The following is a 14403-nucleotide window of genomic DNA, read 5'->3' on the forward strand; positions in this document are numbered from 1 at the left end:
GAATTTTAGGTCGTCCAGCTATAAAGTCTGCATTGTTGTAAACATTTCAATTTTCCTTTTTTTCAACGTTCTTTACTCTCTTTTTCAAAGGAAATTTGTAAGCTGTTTGCCAACCTCAGCATCTCACCTCAAGACACAAAGACGACAACAACAATGGCACCTTTTCATTGCAGTCCCCACCTGGGTGCAGTTGGGGTTAACATGTGGATCAGAGGGAGATAATCACAGAGAGACCCCTCCTCTGACCCGGGTGTACTTATCCCTCCCCACGCCTGTCGACCCTGAGAGGAAGTGATTCGCCGGCTGAGTGACCTCCCCTGGTGGCCCTTCCTGTCCCCATGTTGCCTCGCAGGAAGGAAGGATGCGGTCTGCTGTCCTCAGGCGCCGCTCAATCACTCTCCCCTCCTCGGCCTGACTGGAAAAACCAGATTATTGATTCCAGGCTCGTCTCTCCTCGTGCTCGCTTATTTTTGTCTCTTCCATTTTTCATCCTCTCTCTTGTCTGAGCATCAGCTTGATCCCACTTTCATCCCCTTTCTTTTTCATGTCATTTTTTTTCATGAGCCCCTTTGAAAAGATAGAACACTGTGAACACTGACAAAGCACAGCAATCCCCCTATTCCCACCCAATTAAACTCAAGAGACTAACAAGTGATTTACTATCTGCGCTTTGATTTTTCTGCCTCGCATATGTTTAATTGTGTTGTTCTTGTTTTATGGCTCATGCATTTACATTATATACGACATTTATTTCATGTGGTGGAAAAGTCCCAAGGTTAGGCTTCTGGGTTTTTGTCTGTTCTCAAATGATGCGCGGGACCGGCTTGAAAAACAGGATAACCATTTAGGAAGAGAAGGGGATTTCCAGGCAGTGAGATAGACAACAAAAACCTCACTAACAACATCAGACACTGTTTTGGTTACTCTTGGCTAAAGATTAAAAACAGGAACTGAAACCAGAAAAAGGTGAGAAGGGCAGGGAAACTCTTTACTCCAACCTCAACCATCACTCATAAATTGTAGTTGTTGGAAAACAATGTCACGGCGGAGAAAAACTTCATTCTTGAAGAGCTTCACCTCTTTTTCTAGTTTCTTGACAGGATCAAATAACATCAACTTTTTTCACAACTGTTAGACATAATAGTGAACGATAGTCAGGGGTTTGTTGGTCCTCGTCAAAACGTTCTACACTCTATAGCTGGGAGCGTCGTTTATGATCACTTTTAAAGGACGTTTATGTTAAAGATGGCTTATTCAGGAGAAGACAGGGAAAAAAAAGTGACGTAGAAAGCAAAAATAAAACCTTTATCACTGTTAGGAACATATTAGATTAAACGTACCGGCACTGGGTTAGACGTGCATGTGTGAGTTTACGTATGTGTACTGTATTAAATATGTGTGTTATAAAGATACAATAAATAGTTATTTATTCTTCAACAAGCAAAAAAAAATTATTAATAATAATAATAATAATAATAATAATAATAATTAGCCTGTCCAAATTTTCCTTTTTTTATTTAATAATAAGGGTCCATCTGAAAATATGGATTCAATCCCATGAAAATCTACATGCCAGGAGTTCATAAGTTTTTTACTTCTTCCTGCTCCTTTTCAAGCACGTTAAGATTATTTTGGTACAAAAATATGTCTTTTGCATTTCTTGTTAATGTCTGTTATTTTAGACTACCATGTTCGAAATAAGTAAAAAATAATGCAATAAATCAGTCAATTTGTAATTTAATTTATTACTTGCATCCAATGTTTTGTATGTAATTATTCATACTACTAAGGTGTATATTTTTTTTTGTTATTTTGTGCTGCACGATTCTTAAAATTTGACTTATCAACTGATAACATGTAACAGCTGGAATGTAGATTCAATCCACTTTGGATTCAATCAGCTGAAAACCAATTTCCTGGATTATTATATATCTGTCTCTCTGTAGGCATGTATATATAAGCAGTTGGCTTGAAGCTGGCTTGTCACAAAGTGAATTCAGCTGGAATTTTTCTGAAAATGGCAACCTCCTGTCTTTTTTCATTTCCTCTTTCAGAAATCAAACAGCTTAATTCAATAAAGTGTAATTTCTAGTGGCATGAAGTGAGTGTGAAAGGACGTGGTGTGATCTACAGGTGTGCTTCTATCGCCTGCTCTGTGAGTCTACAGCTGCATTGCCACCTAGTGGAAATCACACAAACTGACCCTTGACTGTTGTGATTAAATTAGTGTGCATTCCGTGAAAAGAAGCGACGTGCTTTTATACACTTATTGTGTTTCATCTTGCAATTGGAGCAAACTGTAGGGACTTTTCTCAGCTGATCTCCATCACTTGTCCCTTCAGCAAACCCTAGAAACAAGTCTGAAGCCTTGAATTCTCATCTAGAGTTTCTGTGGGATATTCTGGATCAAGTGGCATTATGAAGCATCAAGAAGATAAATATTCTGAGCCATTTTAAAATATCCCCTTGTTTGCCAAGGTAAGTGAAAGAGGAAATTAGGGAATAAATGAACATAGGGGGGAAAAAAAAGTCTGAAAATGCTGTAAAACTGAGAGAACATTGGCTTGGTTTAACTAACTGGTCCCTGTGGTGTTGCTAATGGTTTAAGGTATGTGTCCAAGCTTCACTGAAAATATAATGTGGAAACTTACAAAGGGCTTACTGTGTTTTATTCAACTATAGAGGAGGGATGTGAAGTGCACAGATATGATAAAATCACCAAGTATAGATCTAGACGTAGTGCAGGTTTGCAGACAGCATGAATTTTAAGTCTTGTTTAGTTTTTCATTATTATTATTCCTTTATTAGGTGTAAAAGCCATTTTATTACCACCCCCATGTTTGTCTCCATCTTTCAACTCTCCCAGGTTATAAGTGGCCCTCCGCCCGTCTTCCCTCAGCAGTCCGTTCTGTCCATCTCTCATCGGCCAGAGCTGAGGCATGCAGCAGCGGATCTCTGCTGTGGTCAGGTGGCATCTGTCCACTCAGTAATCCTGGCGTTTTCGCTGCACATCAAAGCAGGAAAGGCTTGTATAATTGAGTTAACGAGTGTGTTTGGTGTGTAACCTGACGCTGTGCTCTGTGTGAGGACTGTGGTCATAGTGTGTGACCACAGATATGGGCAGAGAGGAAAAAAGGCCCCTAAAGCCACGCAACAACTGCGGGTTCCCACTGTGGGCCTGGCCAGCCGCACAACACCGTCAGCCAGCTTCGGGATAATGAAAAGACAACACTGGGGTAAACGCTGGTGTGGAGCTGGGACCACAGCTCCATGCCCACCGCACAACTGCCTCGCCTGGCGCTGGCTGCAGCACCAGTTGTTACAGCCTTAATCCTTCTTGCAGGGTGAGCTCATCATTGCCAGGCTGCCGTGGCTGCGAGTGACCTCACCTACACAGCAAACATGCACAGTCTCATGCAAAGCAGGCAGATATTGCAGTGCAATGCCCAAAACATGCAAAGCTAGTAGTATCTTACCATGCAAAGGGCTTCAGTTTTATGTGCCTAAAGGGTAAAGGCTGTTGCCCCGTCAACAGATTCTCACTCCTGGTCTTCGGAACTCTGCAGCTCCTCCAGAGTTACTGTAAGCATCTTGCCTGCTGTTCAGATTAACGTCCTCCTTGTCCAGCCTTATTTAAAGTGCGTAAAGGTGCATGTGGCTGGATAATAATTGCATCCCATTTTAATTTGTAGAACACGAAAACTACTTTTTGTTGATTTGTCACGCCGGCGCAAGACCATAGTAACAGTTGTGAAGTGTCTGCAGGGATTGCAAATAAATAATACTTTCTACTTTCTGTGTTTGCCTGCTCGTATGATTGCATGTCTGCATATGCCGTTGTGGAACTAGCGTGCGATTCTACTTTAAATACACTGCAACAATAGGAAAACAAATCAGAGTGGCACAAACTTTTGCTGGACATAAACACACATGTGCGCGCTGCTCATGACCATATATCCGCACATACACATTTGCGTGTCGTGAAAATAAAGAGACACTTGCTCTGTTGGCACCTCCTCCAATCACACACGCCGCCTCCACTCCCTCATCCCAGCTGTCACAACTGCAAAAACTCTACTAATACACACGCACACTCTTGCATATTCACACTCACCCACACACACCACTTTTCCTGCTCACACCTTTTCCCGCTCGCCACGACTCTCTCCAGTTGGTGCTCATGTGCCCACTCTTGGTTGCATGTAAACTGTGTGTGCGTTCATATGTGAACATGCGGGCTTTTTGTAGCGGTGGTTCCAGCTGAGTATAGACATGGTTTCACCCACCTCTGCTTTTGCAAGGCAACAGGGAAAAGAGATGAGCTTTATTTTATTTTGCTCCTAATTTCAACTAGTTTTGTCTATGAGAGCAGAGAAGGAGAGGAAGTGACTTCTAGGTCATTTAACCCCTCTATTTTTTTGAATTTCCACTTTTTATGCGCTCCAGACTCAATTATTCTCTCAGCCCCAAGTGTCCGATCAGATACATTTTGGAGCTTAATCAGATGTTTGGCCACCTCTCATCTCACCATCCGTGTGTGAAATTGCTCTGCTGCTGACTCTACATGTTTGGGTGTGTACGAGGGAGTCAGTGCAACACCAAATGCTTCCTTTTTTGTCAGCAACACCATATGCAAGGTCATAAATCTGATCACCAGCGCAACAGAATCCAGCGACACTGTTGCTTGCAGGAAGCAACCGGGATTAGCAAGGATTTATGGTCAGGCCGTAGATAACACAACCATCACTTGTGAATGCACCCATTATCCGCTCTCTTAAGATGACAGACTGTCAACTTTGCAAGTAGAAATGAAAGTGCAAGTAGAAACACAGATGAGTCTTGGAATATATTTGATTTTTACAACGTCAATGTCCAAGAAAACGAGGAGTCTGAAACATGGAGCAGATATTGGGTTGAAATTGAGCTCCTGGTTGTAACTATTACCCATGTGGACTTTTTCCACTCTGGTAATCTGGCTCCCACTTTTATGTTTGGACCCTTTAAAAGGCCCATTGAGACGTGTCTACATTATTTTCAACACATTGGAATAAATTTGCTATTGCTCCCTGATGCATAACTAATATGCACCCCCTTTTGAATAATTAAGGCTAAAATGAGAAATAAGAAATGAATTAATAAATCATCAGAAATTTTCAGTTGGAAATTGCAGGTGTGACACTTGGATGTGGAGATTATATCTTTTGAAGGCGATATTAAATATTGTCACCAGTTTTTATGATCCAGAGAAAAAGAATAAAATTTTAAATGATGACAGATTTGAAGCCCTGGCTTTGACAATGTTACTTTTACACACTGATTCAACAAGAAACTAAGAATAAAAATCTTGCCAAGGCAATTCCAAGCAACTATAAAAGCATAAGCCAATACTTTGCAAGAGTTGTTAACTAGGACACAGAGGGATTATGTTTCTTTGGCTTTATAGTATTTTTACGAAAAAATGTTATAACCTAAAGAGATTCAACAACGTTTAACATCGAATCTAAATCTGTAACGTAAAAGCTTTATTTTTTTATTAAGTGATAATATTAAGTGATATAATATAACCGGACACAATACTATATTACTACATACACTAAAGAAATGAAAAGTTAATAGATTTCAGTAACTCAGTTCACCAAATATAACATGTTGTATGGATTATTTACATACAGATTGACGTATGTCTTTAGGTCTTTATTTCTGTTCATTTTGACGATTTTCCTCTTAAGCTAATGAAACAATAATATTTAGGATTAGAATGTTACATTAGACCAATAAAAAAAACAAACATTTCCAGTACAGAAATATGGGCTTTGCCATATGTTCAATGCTTCCTCAATGATTGTTATTTTCAAAAGGTACTTCTAATCTGACAAATGGGCCTCGTTGAATTGCATATTCTGATTTATTGAATACATAAATTGGGATACACAGTGTAATTTGATATCAAGACTTACTATGTGATATAAAATGACACAAGAAGGACGATATACTATGAGTTGATATTATATGAGTTAAAATGATATGATAAAATACAATGCTAGTTGAGAAAATTCAATATGATACAATACAACAGAATGACACTCAACACAATATGATACAATTAGATGTAATTTGATATGAGATAAGACAATAAAATATGATTTGAGATTAAAAAATATGTTGTGATGCAATATACCAGACGGAAATATAAGATAGACTATTCACAATAAGGTGGGATTACAAACAATATATGTTATTATGTATGATATGAAGTCATTATTAAAATTCCAAATGTAGGGACGCATGTGTTTCTAAAATACTTATGTTTTAGAAACACACGAGGCTCAGCATCATTTCCCATTATATTTGTGTAAACAAAAATGTTTATTGTGGCCGAGCAAAAACAAATGCTGATCTATTCATTCTGCCATCATTTTGTTAAACTGCTAGACTTTTGAAGCGTGGGTACTAACTCCACTGATGTATCTCAACATTTCTACGCCACTCTAACTTTTAGAAATACAAATATTTAGAAGTGTGGAGCTTCTTTAAGAAAAAGAATTCCCATATTTAGACTTATTTAACTCCTATTTGTAAAGCTAACATTTATTAATCTGATACAATAAGCTTATTTTACCCTAAAGTCTGTTTATCTAAAAGTCTGTTTAAAAGACTGTAAACAACTCTTTTCTCTCTCTCTCTCTTTCTCCCTCTCTCTCTCTCTCAAAGCTGCTCTGTGCTTTTCTCTTGGAGACGCCTCAGTGAGTGAATGTGTGCCTGGCAGCGCCAGTCTGCTGTTGGTTGCTCTCGCCAAGGCCTGACAAACAGGGGTGAAGCCTGGCAGGATGCCCCCTGGTGCCCCCGCCTCCCCACACGCTACAGTCGGTCCAATGGCAGCTGAAAAAGGGGGACGCCAAGAGATCAACAGTTGCTCTGACTTTGGTTGAGCGACTGGCCAGGCTGCTGCACACCAGCCAGTGCACACTTGGGGCACCTGACCCTGGGTAAACTGACAAATGCCTTTGCTTTGGGTGTGCCTGCAGAGTGTTATGACCCCAAGGCCCCGATGACCTTTCTGCATCGGGTCTGCACATGCAGCCACATTACAGCCAAGCTCTGTCTACCTTATTTTTAAAAGTCACAACACTGAATTACTGTTACTACTCTTCTAGGATTGCTTGAGTTGGCATAATGTGATCTAAAGTGTCTCTAAGGAAGTTTGTGTTACAGCTATTATGTGGAAGTGTTTGGATGCCTACTTGACTTTTGTTTCACAGTTTACAGCACTTCAGAGACTTCTTTATTATATTTGCTGTTTTATTAGTTTTAGCAGAGCGACCACACCAACCTTATGTAATTCCTCTCAACTGGCTCTGCAGTTTACATTCGCACACCTGTTTATGGTTTTATGTCGCCACGTATTTCAATGGAGACCTTTTAAAAGTACATAAAAGCAGATGGCACACTGAATATATGTCACAACCTTCCAACGTACAGCACGGCCACTACGTATGGTTAACTCATTTCTGCAAGGCTTTTAATTTCCCTGAAACCAGGAATGGATTCCAGTGACCCTTTCCTATATTCCCTCCAAAATGCCCAGCTGTTGCTTCAGTGGACAGCTGCTTTGGGGGCAGAACAAATCTCAGCTGTCGACGGGGAGCTGTACGTGGGGGTTGGTGGAGCCTGAGGTTTGGATTCTCTTAAAGCCAATGACACTTCGCTCTTCGGCTCTGCATGGCGTTGGGTGGAGTGTGGTAAAATGCTGACAGCCAGCAGATTTGGAGACAGAATGCTCTGTATGTTTGCGACCAAGCCACTCGGTACGTCTGAACTGTGTGCTAGAAGAGATATTTAGGGAAAGGGTCAACTTCATCTTGTTGTTGGTAATTAAACTCATAATAAGCAGAGGAATAGCCACGGCGCTTAAGTTTTAGAGTTTTCTAATATGCAGTAGGAATCAGCTGAAGTCCTCCAACTGAGAGCAAATTAAGCTCATCTGGAACAAAAAAAAAAACTGTAGTTTTTGTTTCATGCCATTAAACCTTCATGTAACTTTTTGACCTGTGATTTTCCACATCTTAATGACCCTCAAATTCACAGTGCTGTGCACAAATAATGAATTTTCTCACACTTTAAAATGTTGCAATCACAAACTCATGTATATATTACTGGGAATTTATGTAACAGACAAAAACAAAGTAGAAAAATTACTTTTTTGTTTTAACTTTTATAAAAAAATAAAATAAAAATAAAAATCTGAAGCTTGACTTGCCCCTGATGCGCCCCTAAATGAAATAAAGTACAACTAGTCATCTCAACTTTTCATTTGTGTTTGTAATATAAGGTAAAACACTTTAAGGGGTGTGAATACTTTTACGAAACAGCTTTTTTCAGATGGTGTCTATCTAAAGTTCTCATTAGGCGAGAGGCAGGATTCACCCTAAACAAGTCGCCAATCCATCTCAGGTGTGTAAATCAGATTTTTCTATTTTACATTAGTGTAGCACCCTCTTGTGGCGTTGTCCTGAAATCGCAGGTAAAGCACGCTCCACAGGTGGCAAATGTGATTCAGTTGTTTTTCCAGAACACTTTTTTTAATAACTACTGTCATTCTTCTAACTAGCCCCCTTCATTGTTTTATTCCAAACTAAAACAAAGAACGGCCAAATGCAATTTTAACCACAGGTTGTTTAAAGCCAAAAGAGAAAAAAAAAAAAAAAAAAAAAACTGTTGTATTTGCCTAAATATATGACTGCAAGCAAATACAGATTTTAACATATACATTTCTAAATTTATACGTCTAAATGTGAGATTTCATGACGTTTAGCAAAATAATGGTTTACAAGATTCATTTTGTTTTTTGTAGATTTTACTCCTCATAAAATCTGGATATGAGTAAAGAAAGGCTTTCAGCACCAAGGACAGTGTCGCCCTGTTTTTATCATCGAAATTTCAATATGTTTGTTTCTTGTTTGTTGATCCCAGCTTTTCTGCCCAAATCGGCACCTCTCTCTTAAGCCTAGGCGTGTTTTGCGAGTTTCTGCCGCTTGCTTCAAATCAGTTGTAAGTTTTGATCTCCCGTGAAGGTGGGGTTTTCTACTGCATCACATGCACTTGATGCTGCTGCCGCTCTCAGCGCCGAGGCTGTTGTCCTGAAACCAGACGGACATCAGGAGCAGGAAGCTGCAGAAAGACGCAGCCAGCGTTTTGCGACATTTTCACTCTTACTTTGAAAAGCAGCGAATTGCCCAGAAAGATGCGTTCAACGCACAGGTGAAAGAACGTCGAACTTCTGCACAGCTGCAACTTTCTTTTAATTTCATTTCTCGTGGATTTGGTTGATGTTTTCTTTGAGATTGTAGTTTGAAATAACCGAGAGAGAGACACCGCAGTTGTTGAAATCTTTTTTTTTTTTTTTTTTTTTTTTTTGGGGGGGGGGGGGGAAGCGATGTCTCGCAAGAAGGCAGCCAAAGGCAAAGCCCCTAACAGCAGCCCGTCAGCTGGCAGCCCAGGCGGAAAAGGCGTCGGGAAAGCTGCCAGGAGCAGCCCGAGCATTGTTCAGATGAACGGCGTGGTGCATCCCAGCAGACCCTCCATCAGCAGCAGCAACGAGTTTTATGACATCGCTTTCAAGGTGAGGTAAAACAGCAGCGCAGGTGAGGCTTACTTTATGTGAGTCAGTTCGATGAAAACAATGTTATAACGGAAAAGGGCGAGGGGCGATTTGATCATATCATGGGTTGCCCACTTTTATACAACAGATGTACACTTTTTTCATGCTGCAGATGACACGACATTGCATGCAGGTGTGTGTGCGTGTGTGTGTGTGTGCACCCTTTGCATACACACGAAGCAATTGTTGCATGGTTTCATGCTCGGAGAGGACGCGTGTGAGTGGAGAGCTGCCACTTCACAGAAACGCAAACAGATTCACACCCACGGCTTTTCATTGTGTGCCTCCAAAACGCTTCAAGTCTGCCACCTACTTCATGTTTTTGAAGCGACTGTTTTGAAGCAAGTTTGTTGGTCTTTTCGCACTATATTACGACATTGCTATATATGAATCCACAGCTGTTTGTATTAATTAAACTTTTCCACACTCTGCCACAAACTACAGACTTCAGTGCATTTGTAGGGGGGTTTATGTGAAAGACCAGTATAAAGTTGTGACGCTTCCAAGTATACATTCTGAAAAGGCTGCTGTTCAGTCCCATTGCATCCCTACCTTGGAGAACCTTCTTTCAATAAAATGTGATCTGCAGTTGAAACGTAGCTGCACATGATGCAGTCGGCACCATTATGTTATGTTATGGTGTGTTCAGGCTGATGTCCAATGCTCTGCCATTTTGCATGTTGACCAGAAATCATGGTCTCATCGCTCACTGGAGCACATTCTTCTTCATATTTACTGCGTCCACTAAATGGCTTATAGCAAATACCAATATGAGTTTTTGGCTTCATTTCAACAACCACTTTCTTCTTGTTGCTCTTCAATAAAGGCCCAAATCTGTAACCATCAGCAGATTCTGACACTTGTTCCAAGGTTCCTGTTAGCTTTGTAGCTTTTAGTCACTGATGAATCTTGTTGAATTCAAGTAATAATAATAAATAATAATAGAAAAAAAAAACAGAAGCATAAGATCTGCTACTGTAACTGTGCATCTGCTCAGTGACCCTGTTTCTCTGCGTCCCTTCGCTCTGCTTCCTCTACCTTTCATCTCCTGTCTGCTTCCTCTCTGGACCCAGGAGCCACTTTTGATTTCCATATCTGGGTCCCAGAGTCCCTCAGCTAACCTGATAACTGTAATCACATAAAACCTTTAATCCAATCTCAGCTCTGAATGAAAACCATGTGTCTGTGACAAAGAAGCGCAGCAATGTATGTTTGTTCGGCATGCACGGACACACTTACAGGAAGGATGCAGGGTCATCCACTGTCCACAAACTCAGTCATGTGTGCACTCTTCACTGACCAAACACAGAAATACAGAGGGACTGGAGTCTTTTCACACCCCTACATAGGATTTGTATTCCCTTTTTTTTCCCTGGATGTGCTAATTTATTAATATTCATGGGTTCAATGTTTAGCACTACTCATCCCATCCTTCCAAATTGACTTTTCAGCTCATGTGTTTTATGCAGGTTATGCTTGTCGGTGACTCTGGAGTTGGGAAAACCTGCCTGCTGGTCCGTTTCAAAGACGGGGCTTTCCTTGCCGGCAGCTTCATCTCCACAGTGGGAATCGACTTTCGGGTGAGTTCGAATCAATGGGCTGAGAAAGCAATCACAAATTCCCCCACAAGCAGTACATGTTCTTTCATATTTTTCATGTTTAGCGCTGTTAGTGAAACAGGGCTCTAATAGGATTCTTTTTAGAGCCATTCTGTGTCTTTAAGGCCCTAGAGCTTTGAGCATTTTCCTGCGTCAGAAGATAGATATTGATGTCTTAAATTAGTTTGACATGTTTTACTTTTTCAGCCTATCTGGGTGATTATGGTGTCTATCATGTACCAACGCTAATGGGCAGCCGGGAGAGAATGGGTCCACTTTTTTAATGAGACTCGTAAAGAAATCAGTACGTCATAAATTTAATCCGGGAGCCTTTTTTTTATTATTTTATTTGTTTGACATAAATGCCAGAAAAAAAGGCAGATTTATTCACATATAGACATTAATGACGCACCTCAATAAATTAGCATTTCATTGAAAAGTTAAGCTATCAAATGTTATTCTGTTCAAAAAGTGAAACATTAGTTAGATTCTTTGATATATGGAAAGGAATATTTTTTTGTTGATTTTTGACTTCAGCTAAACTCAGTGCTTCCATACCCACCGCATACAGACAATATGTGTCAGAAGGGAATTGGACGGCAATGGTCCGAGGTCTTCCTTTCAGTGGAAAATATGTTTTGTGCAACTCATTTCAAAACAAAGGTCCCAAAGTCTGGAGGAAGAGGAGAGAGCAGCTGAATTCAAGCTGCTTCAGGTTCAGCGGGACGTTTTTACACTCAGTGACGATTTGAGGAACCATGTGACCTGCTGGTGTTTGTCCTCTGAGTTTTTTTTTTTAACAAGTCCAAAGTCTGCACAGCCAGTAAAATTCAGAGCTCTTCATGCTTCTGCTGAAAAGCCACGTGAAGGTTCAGTTTTTATTTTCCAGCATGATTTGGCACCTGTCGACACTGCCTAAAGTATACAGCACATACCTGCTTTATTTTTTAGCTACGATATCACTGTGATGTAAGCTTACCTGAATAAAACCATATGGAGAATCTGTGGGTTACTATCAAAAGGAAGCTTAGACAATGTAAAAGACCTATTAATGCAAGTTGGGCTTCTTTGCTATCTGAGCACAGCCACAGGCTGATTGCCTACGTGCCAAATCACTGATGCTGTAATTCATCCAAAAGACACTCAAAGTACAGTGCATATGCTGCGCAGTACATAAACTATTTTCAGTAGACCACTAATTCTGTTATTTTCTATGGGGGTTTGTTTAATATGCATTATCTAATTCTTACAAACTTAGAATTTTAGTAGTTTTTGTTGTAATTATCAAAATTGACACAAATACATTCTTGAAATAGGTCACTGGTGTAGTGCATCTATTTAAAATATTGTTTCCTCCTTTAGATTTCATTAATTAAGTAAATTAACTTTTCAGTGGTACTGTAATTTATTTTATAGAGGATTTTTCTGTCCCATCAAAACATATTGTCCAGTGTATCCCCCACATTGTTCATCATGCCGTCTGAAAAGTCATTGGCTGCAGGTTAATGACTTGGCCTCTGCGGGCCTTGACCAATGTCTCTGAGCTCCTTTTGCAGACAACAGAAATGTAAGAGATATTTGGGCAAAATGACTTCTGTTTTGAAACATTTGCGTACATAGAAAAGCTGGTCTAGAGTGAAGGTTTTGTTAGCACATTGCTGCTGGTTTTAAAATGTTAAATATTTACATCTACACATGCTACAATATACTATAGCAGTTTACAAATGGAAACCATCATGACAGGCTCAAAGACCTTAAACACCTGCATCTTGTTGTTGCATTTTGTCCCGTCTTATACTCAGTGGGGATAATCAGTCATTTGGCAACTGGTTGATTGAGATTTCAGTTCCAGCTCCCCGCCACCACATGTCGAAATGTCTTTGGGCAAGATACTGAGCCCCATGTTGCCCACCAGTCTGTGAGTCCGTCTGTGAATGAGCAAATGTGATTGTAAAAACTGCCTGAATGGTTAAAAGACCAATGGAAGCCATAGAAATGAAAATTACTTTCCCTGAAGTGGTGTCATTTATTTGTTTACATCTATAAAACTGATTAGGAATTAAAATCTAATAAAAACCAAACCCAAGATCTTCTGTTTCTAAACAAAAATAAGTTTCAACACTTCATTTTGCTGTTAAATAAATTTGGATAGTTTCTCTATCAAGGTTTCATATGAAAATGTTATGCCTATGTCATTTTAAATAGAAAAATAACAAGTATTCAGATCCCTTTATTAACTTCATATTGCGATCATCAGGATCAGAAAAATTATGATTTTTTTTTTTTACTCGCTGCTTTTTACACACAGCATTGAAACACGTAGAACTGAAACAGACACAGGGTGGCAGAAAAGCACCAAGTTGTTTCCCAACTTCCTTTCCATTTTTTAAGACAGAATGTTTTTTTTGTTTTTTTTTTGTTTTTTGTGACACAACAAAGACTAATGCCATCACACACCAGTTTGGACCGTCATATTGTTTAATGTTACTGATAACTATGTAGAAACTGTGTTCACAGGAGGTCATCTATCCTTGCTAAACTTCAAAATGCAAACATGACAAATATGCCATTCAAATTGATCAGGTAAGATACTGACTACAAAAAGCTACTTACCCTAACTGGCTTGCTGGAAGTTATTCAAAATTATTGGACTTTCTAAGCTGCCAACATGAAAACTTTTCCACTTTGTGAAAATGTTGACTTAGATTTTAATGTTTAGAAATGTATATATGATCCGAGGTCCTTCTACTCTCTTAAGGCACATTTGCCACCTGTTCCTGTTGAACTAAAGTATCTGATCCTTGTGTGTGTGTGGGCTGGATGTGTTTGTGGGTGGATGAGCAGTTGGTTTATTTACTTATGTAACACATGGCATAGCAGTAGCACAGTTAAGTCCATCTAAGGACACCAAAGACCTTCATCAGTTCTCTCTCTCTTCCTCTCTCTCTGTCTGTAACATTTCCTGCTAATGGATGATAAATTACAAAGCTGTTTCTTACTGCTTACTCTGTTCTTTTGTATTTTTGGCTCATTGTTTAATTGCAGTGCTGCTCCACTCAAGGCTCCAGCTCTTTTATGCTCATGTTTTAAATGTTTTCATGCAGGTGAAATAGAAATCACTAAATTCATGAAATGTGTGTATATATA

At 39.7% G+C, this 14403-nt stretch overlaps 1 protein-coding gene and 1 long non-coding RNA gene across 3 annotated transcripts in view; both read left to right on the forward strand.

Moving 5' to 3' along the window:
- Positions 1 to 2210: 2210 nt before the first annotated feature.
- Positions 2211 to 8176, forward strand: LOC107836718 (uncharacterized). Its single transcript, XR_001662662.1, has 3 exons — positions 2211 to 2478; positions 2867 to 3344; positions 6712 to 8176. It is a non-coding gene; the product is annotated as an uncharacterized LOC107836718 (long non-coding RNA).
- An 853-nt stretch (positions 8177 to 9029) lies between these two features.
- LOC103140989 (ras-related protein Rab-26) overlaps positions 9030 to 14403 on the forward strand; it is a 38722-nt gene continuing 33348 nt past the window's right edge. The window contains exons 1-3 of one of the 2 annotated variants that reach the window (XM_007556372.2): positions 9030 to 9258; positions 9432 to 9619; positions 11128 to 11238. In XM_007556372.2, the coding sequence (XP_007556434.1) occupies positions 9434 to 9619; positions 11128 to 11238 (297 nt within the window). In that variant the 5' untranslated portion in view covers positions 9030 to 9258; positions 9432 to 9433. Of the gene's footprint in view, positions 9620 to 11127; positions 11239 to 14403 lie in introns of both variants that reach the window. The other variant, XM_016673512.1, reaches the window with a different exon arrangement.

This window comes from Poecilia formosa, unplaced genomic scaffold (assembly GCF_000485575.1).
Source record: "Poecilia formosa unplaced genomic scaffold, Poecilia_formosa-5.1.2 Scaffold78, whole genome shotgun sequence".
In the NCBI taxonomy this organism is placed as follows: Eukaryota; Metazoa; Chordata; class Actinopteri; order Cyprinodontiformes; family Poeciliidae; genus Poecilia; species Poecilia formosa.